Here is a 9,269-nt window from a genome sequence, read left to right as displayed (position 1 = left end):
TGCAGTCATGTCCTCCTATGTCACATCTAATACTCTAATTTCTTATCTCAATTAAGGTGCCACCGTGTCTAAGTGTGCTATTGGCTTGGCTTCAGTTTTATTAGTCTCGAGTCATCGCATTGCATCAAATTGATCACAAGCAAAGCAAATTGTCCCTTAATAAATATGACTTCGTCTTTATTCTTAATTTAGCTTTATAATTGATCTATTGCTTTGTCATGTCTTTGAGAGTTAGAGATTATACGTGTGTAGTTCTGAAACCGCAAGAAGCAGAAATGGACTTAAAACACATGAATCCCTATGATAACTCATAGGATTACATAACACGTGAAGTTATTATATAATGAAATCCAAACACATTTTTGCTATTTGGATTTCCTAGATGTGTGCTGCCACATTTTGTGTTCCGCACTAGAGCCTCAAAAACTTTGGTACGGCCTTGTACCGCAGCCAGACATTGCAGAGAAACCCTATATATCTAGGTGAGACTATCAAACAACGTTTTCTTTCGTTGCCGATGTTCCTACTTGCAAGAGAGAGAGTGTAGCTTCCTGTGGTGGAACCTGACCAGCCGGATTCAACTCGGCACAGTTGCTCGTAATTTTCTAGATTTATTTCAAAATTTAACTAGTAATGTTCTTTCACTAGTATAGACAATGTTCTCGTCCAATGAGGCATCTATGATAACTTCATCAATCTCGAGAATTTTCCGGCTCAGTCTCCAATATGCTTATTGGGATAGTGTCGTGTAGAGATGAGTACACATGCGTGTCCGGAGTGTGTTGAAAAAAAAGAATGTTCCTTCTTAACCATTGCCAATCCCGAGCATATTTTCGGTGCCAATAGATCAGACCCTCCTGGCTAGTAGCAGATCTTCCGAGCACAGCAGTAGCACGCCCCCAAGGACACGGCTGGACGGCCGGTCCGGCCAGTTTTCTCTGCGCGCGACCACCGTACCGGTCAAACAGCCCAGGCACCCCTCCTGTTCCGCCATGATTGCTCGCTCTTGCCCCGCGCGCCCGTGCACGGACCACCACGCCGCGGCACAGTGGCCTGGTGGCCTCTTGCTCCGTTGCTCGCAGTCGCAGTCGCAGGCAGAGCCACCGCAGCTAGCTGGAGCAATACACGAGTTGCTACATGCCGGCGGCGTACGCAGGGAGATGCCGTGGCCCCCGTCCCTGGTGTCCGGCCGTCGTCTGACGCCGCGCGTAGGAACGCCAGGCAATGATGAGCCACGCTCTGGCAGGCAGTCGATGCCGGCGCGTGATGTGCCCACTCGACGCGCGACGCCGGCCTCGGCCCGGGACGTGCTGCGGCGAGGCCAGCGCCCAGCGCAGCGGCAGCAGCCGTCGTTCATCCATCGGGCCAGGGGCCAGCCCGGCGCTGCATCTTCTCGCCTTGGCAGCAGGGATGCCCCTGCCGGCTGCCGCCCGCCTGCTGCAGTGAGGCGCAGCCGTTACAGTGCGGCACTTTGCAGGGTAGGGGGCGCCATGGCAGCCCGGCTGGTTTGGGAGGGTACAAGGCAGGGCAGCAATTTTTCTGGCGCACACTATGAATTTTGTATGGTAAATCCTTGAAATTCCGTGGTGCTATTGGTCGGGGATTTAGAGATGGCTTTAATTTGTTTTGTTTGGACCCATGTCCTGTAAGGCTGACCACAGCGGAGGGAGCAAGAGCAAATTTGCTCCCTCCTCGTTTCTCCCACCCTCTCTATTTACAGTGTCAAACAGTACATCTACAGTGTCAAACAGTATATTTGCTTCTTCATTTGCTCCCTCGATTGTGGACGGTCTAAGGCCAACCACTCTCATGTGGCATTATTGCGTACCAGCGGGGTTACCTGTAGCGCGACGGACGCAACACCACGACTGACAAGAACAGCGTGGAGATACCACCCGGTTTCTGTATGTCAGTATGTCACTATTCGAGAAAAAAAAAGTATGTCACTGTCTGTACTGTGTGTGCAACAGCGACACTTTGGGTGTGATTAGTTCGCGAAAAAGTGGCCGTAGCACATTTCGATTTTATTTGGCAACTATTATCCAACTATGAAATAATTAGTCTTAAAAGATTCATCTCGTCATTTACAACCAATTACAACCAAACTGTGCAAATAGTTATATTTTTTAAATACATTTAATACTCCATGCATGTATCGTAAAATTCGATGTGATGTGCGTCAGTGAAAAATTTTGAAAACTTTTCGCGGAACTAAACACAGCCTTTCAAGAAAAGTGTGTGCAACAGTATAGCAATCACGTCGAGATACAAATCCCGAATAATTGCTCCCTGTCTCAACCAAAATCTAGTGTGCCAGTCTAATATAATCATGGCAAAGACCATGAAATCGTTACAGAACCACTGCGTTGAGGATATGATCAAGTCACTGAGACTACTAACCACATTACAACTAAGGCCAATTTGCCATCGCATTTCCTCGAATCATCATACACAAAACAAGAGCTGCCTCGGAGCTCAATATACTTGTAACCTATTACCATTTCCACTATACACCAGCACAATGTATCCGCAAAAGCTTTCAGCCTACAATTGCTAGGAAGTGAAGGCAAAAGAACAAAAAAAAAGACAGGGGGGTACGTGCAGGGAATAATACAGAACTGAGCATCTGAACTTCACTGCATTATGGGAGCACCACTAATATCTGTTGGAGATGCTCTGCTTGTCTCGGTCCCAAGAGGCCCTCAAAGCATTGTAGGAGCGTTTCCCTTCGACCCCTCTTTGCGAATCTTGTTGACCCGGGCTGCTGTACTCCTGGAAATGCTGCTGTTCGTTCAGCATTCTCCAGCTCCTGCTCCCAGAATCAATACTGGCCGTAACAGAAACAGAATCGACGACCATGTCACCCTCAAGTATACGAAGAACCTTTTCACAAGACATTTTAAGAGGTAAGCATACACAATCTAGTTTTATCAGTAGCTAAAAGAACAAGAAAGAGTTGCGGATGGTGTCACTAACATGGGACATGCGAGGCCTTGAATGCGGGTCTCGTCTTATGCACAAATTTGCAGCGTGCAGCATGCAATACACTTCATTTTCACAGTATCGGTCCCCCAGACGTGGGTCTATGAGTTCTTCAATTGCATAAGACTCCAGGAAAGGGCGTGCCTGGTGCAATCAAAATATTATGAGTTGAACACAAAATTACAGATTGCATAAAAACAAGTTTATCTGTACACAGGGTGGAGGTCATCAGAACATATAAAACCCTCAAAAAGCATTGAGTATCTTATCCATCCAAAAAAACCTTACTCTGGAGAATTAGGATCAAGTAAGTTAACTCACCCATTCAGTTAGAAACTGCTGCCCCTTTGGTCGGTTAATGTCAACTGCCTTCCGCCCAGTGACAAGCTCCACTAACACAACCCCAAAAGAGTACACATCAGCTTTCTCTGTTATTTGCCCACTCTGCGCATATTCGGGTGCGAGATAACTGCAGGCAATCATAAGTTCTCTTGTTAGCTGCACTTGAAACTTGAAACTGGCTATGATGATATATTCATAGAATGAGTCTCAACATTTACCCAAATGTGCCAATGACTCTTGTTTCAACACCCATGTCACCATCGGGTTGCCATCGTGCCAGGCCGAAATCTCCAACCTGTCGGGCAATTATTGCAGAGCTTACAATAATACCATGAAATTAAGAGATCAACAGGAACCACAAAAAAAGATTGGATGATGGCAGAGTTCAGCAGACAATATATGATCAATCTAAAGAAGATCCACACAAGATAAGACTGTCCTATCATGCAAAGAAGTATAATAACAAAGAAAAATGATTGGTCTCCATAAATAACAATACCCAAACTATCATCACAAAATTTTAATGGCAACTATACTCCACCATCAGTCAATATAAATATTGCCAAATCATTGTATTGGATACAGAAACTTTAACCTATATATGGAAAGAAGCCCAATGCCAAAGATACAAGAACAATGCTTAACTCCACACTCCAATCAGTGAAATAGACCATACCAGTGGTTCATAATCATGTGTGACAAGGATGTTGTTTGGTCTCATGTCACGATGGATTATGCAGCCAACCCTACATTCCTCATGAAGGTACCGCAGCCCACGGGCAGCACCAACTGCAATCTTTTGTCTCGATGCCCACTCCAATGTTTCTCTATTACGTCCTGAATGATATTTCAAGAATAGCTTAATGGACAGATTTATGTCAACATCACTAACTATGTGTGACTTTTGGTGCAAACAAGTGAAACAGAAAGAGTCAGGGAGAAATAAAAAAATCAGGAACGTGCATAATGAACTTGCAGTACCATAACCAAAACTAACAGTTCTATATACATAAATGCAACAGAAAATGTTCTTACCATAAAGATGTGAATCCAATGATCCATTGCAGATGTACTCGTAAACTAATAAACGCCTTTTGTCCTCAACGCAAAAACCAATCAGCATTACAACATTTCGATGTTGTGCACAACTAAGAACTTCCACCTCTGAGCAAAACTCAACATCACCCTGGGAACTTGCAAGCTTGTGTTGCTTAACAGCAATTGCCTGACCATCAGGAAGGACACCTCGATGAACAGACCCAAATCCACCTTCAGCTAAGAAATTTGCTTGGGAGAAACCACCAGTTGCAAGTTCCAGTTCAGCATAAGTAAACCACCGAGGAGGCTTTCCAAAAACAGGTGCCTTGTGCTGACATATTGAACACAGAGGAGGTGGCCCAGGAGGCGCATTCCTTGCCAATGAGACAGCATCCCTAACATCTCCACGGAAGTTTAAGTCTGACCTGCATCTCATAGCACTAATTTCATTCAGGAGATCTAGCTTGGAGATCTTTTCCAGTAAAGCATCCGCAGTTGCAGTACGAGTTTTCCTTGGACCTTTTCCAAGTGATCTTGAGGATGCAGATCCCTGTAGAATGTCGGCCATCCATGGCTGAAGCGAGAAAGTTGCAGGAGGGCTCAGTGATTCACTGTCAGAATCAGAAATATTGACATCTGAATGCTGAATTTGATCCTTTGTTGTTTGCACTTCTTTCTTCAGAGAACCATTTGTTTCAGAAGCAGAAAACGGAGATGTACCAGGATCTGAACTTGAGACAGATGATGTTCCCACTTCAGTACTTCCAAAAGGCGTCTCCAAGTCTGGGCTGCTATTTGGGGTTACAGCTGGTCCTCGAGTTGAACTCCGTGCCTCCTTAACATCAGTAGCGGTTTTACCAGTCGAACCATCCAACACAGGTGGAATTGTACAGGTTGATTTAGACTCATTATCAGGAGATCCCACAAGATTCAAGCGGAGGACTTTAGGCTGAGAACGCTTCATGACAACGATATTGCACTGAAGCTCCTCTACACAACGCTTCTCTTCATGCTTCAACTCCCTGAGCAGCAGCAATATAGAATTAAGCAAACATAAACCAATGGAAGTATGTGTACAAGAAAGTATTGGTGTAGGAGTTGACCATTACTTGTCTAGCACAACCCAGCTTGCTTGTGCACGCTTGCACTCAGCAGCCACAGCACCAGAAGGAGAGCCAGAGACAAGCTTAGTCTTCACATTTATCTACAGAAACGGAAGTAAATTAAATAGAACAAGATGTTTAAACATATAAAATAAGCAGTAGATCCAGCTTCAAACCTTGTCTATATCATACACATTAAGTTTTTTCATCATTTGATTGCACTGCTCTGAGATATCATATTTCTGATCCAGCATAGACGACTTATGGCCACTCGCACAATCACCCGCAAACAGCGGAAAGCCCCAGAACTTCCTGCCTGAAATGGAGAGTTGCAGATAATTCAGGCAACTAGTGCGCAATCTTGGCAAAAGTTGACGACCCTACTGAACAAAGTCCACAAAATTAGGTGAATGAAACTAAAATGGTTATGATTAGCAAGCGTGCACAAAAGCACCTATTGGTGTCCTGATGTAGCAAACACGAAAGCTAAATACGGAAACAAAAAGCAGCAGCGGATAACAGTTGATTGCATAGGAGTCGTAGGGACGCGAGGAAAGGAAACAGTGTACCAGAGGTATGCGCCGGGATGACGACGAGCAGTATGATGCTTCCACCGGGCTGCACGACGTGCGTTAGCGCCCAAACGATGGCCGTCGTGGAGATCTCCCTCGTGGCGGCCCTCACGGCCACCACCACCTTCTCCATCGCCGCAGCCGGCACGGCGGCACCCTTCTCATCCACGGCCTTCCCCTTCCTCTGCAGCAGCTGCTGCTGGGAAGAGCCCACCATCATCTCCTTCCCCTCGAGAACCAGCAATGCCTACAAATCCAGAAGTGCTCAGCCAGCAGCCCAAGTGCCGAAGCAAGAACACTCAACAACCCAAGAAGAAGCAGCCAAAGCAGCAGCAGCTTAAAAGCGAACTGGAAGTGATGCCCGCCTAGTACAAACAACACAACAACCGCGCCGGGGAACTTTAATGGCAACGGCGATAGGAGCGAGTACCGAGCCGCTGGCAGTTGCGACCGGAGTTCGACGCTGCACCTGCTGGGCTTGGCAGGCAGAACCAAAAAAGTCGAGCAACACGACCGGAGACCAGTAAAGATGATTGCTGTAAAAGGAGGCGGCCTTTTTCCCCTGTTCTGGCTGGGTGGCGCTGGGTCCCGAACACGCCCGAGAGGCCGCGGATTGAGAGAAAGATCGCAAGCCTTTATGGGCGGCCGCAGACGGGGGCGGGGCACCACCGCTGCGCCGCGCCCGCGCTGCGAGCGTCCTCGCCGCCACTGTAGCCGGGAAGGGCGACCCGCTCGCTCCCCCTCGGCTTCGACGACTGCTGGGTGCACAGTGCCGCCTCGTCCTCCGCCCACCTAGCCTGCCAGCACGATTCCCGGCACGCCGCAGGAATCCCCCGTCGCAAACTATTCCAGTCCTCGCAGATCTCGCCGCGCTTCGCACCTCAAAACGGGGCTCTCTCCATGTGGATGTGGGAGGAAGCCAAACCGGATCGAAAATTCCTCCCCGAAGGGAAAATCCCCACCCCCACAAATGCGACGCGAGCAAGACACGCGACGAGAGATTCGGCTCAGCATTTCCTTCCATAAACGAATGGCTGGAAACAAAAAATTGGGGAAACAAAACCGTCCAATTGCATCTCTGCAGCGCCACCCATCCGAGCGAACGAAATCGAAGCACCCGAGAACGAAGAAGGCGAACCGGAAACCGGCGGCGCCGAAGGGGGGCGGTAGGATACGCACCGGAGAACGCGACGTCGACGAACGACCTCCGGCCCCGCAACCGCCGCCGCCTCGCCCGAGCGCCGCTCGCAAACCCTAGCCCTCAGTGCGAGCCCTTGGGAGCCGGAGCGGAGGCGTTGGAAGGCGTGGCCATTAAAGAGCCAGGGCGCCGAAGCAATTAAACCTCCATTGCTCCGCGCTCACCTCCTCAGCTACTACTACTACTACCACGACCTCTCCTCCGCTTCCACCACCTCCACCGCGCGCGCCCGATCGCCGTCGACCGCTGGATTTCCCGTTCCGCCCTCCAACCTCTGCCTTATTACCAGCTCTGCCCCTACGGCCCGAATGAGGAAACGCATTTAAAAACCGATCGCTGGGGACCCGAGGCCCGGGCCCAGCGCGGCCCGCCCGTCGGTTCCCGATCGGACGGCCGGCGGAGCGCCCCCGGAGTAGAGAGTATAAATGCCGCCCAGGGTGCCCTCGTGGGGCGAGCACGAGCAGGCTCAGGTTCAGAGAGGGCTCGTGGGCTCGTGGTGGGCTCAGGTCCCCCTCGGTGACATGGTCCTCGTGGACGTGGCCCAGCGCTGCATGTTGCAGTTGCTGGTTGCAGCCGCTGCTGCCACCGCTGGATCCCCAGGGTCGATCTGGTCTCTGTTGCTGCTCGCCAACCTTTTTACAGGCTTCTTGGCTCGATGCGGGGGGATGTGGGCTGTGTTTAGATATCTGGATAAATGGGAGAAAAAGTCATATCGGACACTGTAGCGAACTGTAATATTTTTCATTTATTTGTGGTAAATATTGTCCTATCATAACCTAACTAGGCTCAAAAGATTCGTCTCGCAACGTACATCAAAACTATGCAATTAGTTTTTTTTATTTACCTACATTTAGGACTTCATGCATGAGTCATTTGCTATATTTAATGTTTCGATGTGATGGAGATGTGATGGAAAGTTTGGATTAGGGGGTTGTTTGGGCATCTAAAGTCTAAACACACCCGTGGGCATGTGGCCTCTAGGGTTTATGCGGGCGCTTATCCGTTTTGTGGTCACGTGTACTTTTGTGTGGCGACGTGACCTGGGAGAAGATGAGCCTAGCTAGGCGTTTTGTCTTGGAGCATAGCAAGTGGGATGGTGTAGGTAGTTCAAAATGAGCAGGCTGCCAAGGTCAAGAGGGTTTAAAAATGGTGTGCTTCCCATCATGTCTGGTTCTCGCCTTATTGGCCCTCTGAACAATTTTAGTGTGAGTAGTTGGTTTTTTTCACGATACAGACAGCTCCTTTCGTCCTAAGGAACAAATTTGTTTCAATTATATCCAAGTGTGTCGTCCTTGTAACATAAGGACACTTATTTGAATGCTTAACGAATAATTTGTTTTGGGTGGAGGAAGTATAGAGTAAGCAGTACGAGAGGCTTCATCAGTCTCCACCCTCTCCATATAGTGGCCCCGTTTTCTTGTAGGGAGATGTCGGCCTCTTTCCTTGAAATGGTAACTTGATGCTGCTATTCCCTCGACCATAAACATCTAGGAAGAAATTGTATATGTATGATTTTTTTTATTCCACTGTGATGTAGAAAATATTATTTTTAGATTCCTACAAAGTTGAAATTGGAACATATTTCGTTTTCTTCCTTATCCACTCACAAGTCATTCTAAGCTCTAAGACCTCATGCTTATATATAGGCCAAACCTACTTGAAATATGCTACCTCGCCCGATAACTCTACCATTAAGTCACGAGACAAAACATCGTTTGTTTGTTGGCTTTTGTGTTTTTATGGGTTGGTTATTGTGGGAACAGGTTGGCATGTGTTCTAGAAGCACTACTGCTAACCATAAGTGCTTAACACTCTGAATAAAATCTGGAAACTTTTAAATCCTATAGTTGTCACATATGAACACAACGTGCATAACAGAAACCCTATAGTTGCCACATGTCATGCATGTTGATTTGGATTCTAGCAACACACGCTCATCTCATAATCCATGCAACGATCCACCTTCAACTATCACAAAAATCCGATTTTCAACCTTTAACTACAAAACTAGATAACAAAGACCATCCAACTATT

At 47.7% G+C, this 9,269-nt stretch overlaps 1 protein-coding gene across 1 annotated transcript; it reads right to left on the bottom strand.

Annotated features, from left to right (window-relative positions):
- Positions 1–2,335: 2,335 nt before the first annotated feature.
- LOC120707307 (inactive protein kinase SELMODRAFT_444075-like) lies at positions 2,336–7,461 on the bottom strand. Its single transcript, XM_039992185.1, has 10 exons — positions 7,217–7,461; positions 6,035–6,284; positions 5,642–5,781; positions 5,472–5,566; positions 4,360–5,384; positions 4,001–4,161; positions 3,543–3,619; positions 3,304–3,451; positions 2,977–3,126; positions 2,336–2,883 (listed from the first exon to the last, which is right to left on the bottom strand). Exons 2-10 carry the CDS (start codon positions 6,255–6,257, stop codon positions 2,656–2,658), a joined length of 2,247 nt encoding a protein of 748 aa, XP_039848119.1. The 5' UTR covers positions 6,258–6,284; positions 7,217–7,461; the 3' UTR covers positions 2,336–2,655.
- Between the last annotated feature and the right edge of the window lie 1,808 nt (positions 7,462–9,269).

Source organism: Panicum virgatum, chromosome 5K, assembly GCF_016808335.1.
Source record: "Panicum virgatum strain AP13 chromosome 5K, P.virgatum_v5, whole genome shotgun sequence".
NCBI classification, from domain to species: domain Eukaryota; kingdom Viridiplantae; phylum Streptophyta; class Magnoliopsida; order Poales; family Poaceae; genus Panicum; species Panicum virgatum.
The sequence above is the reverse complement of the archived record's forward strand: the minus strand, read 5'-3'. Positions and strand labels throughout refer to the sequence as shown.

Coding starts and splice junctions, on each gene's coding strand:
- LOC120707307 (XM_039992185.1), bottom strand. CDS start 6,257: ATGATGGTGGGCTCTTCCCAGCAGCAGCTGCTGCAGAGGAAGGGGAAG. Junction 5,782..6,034: donor CATCCCGGCGCATACCTCTG/GTACACTGTTTC, acceptor TCTCCATTTCAG/GCAGGAAGTTCTGGGGCTTT. Junction 3,452..3,542: donor AGAGTCATTGGCACATTTGG/GTAAATGTTGAG, acceptor GATTGCCTGCAG/TTATCTCGCACCCGAATATG.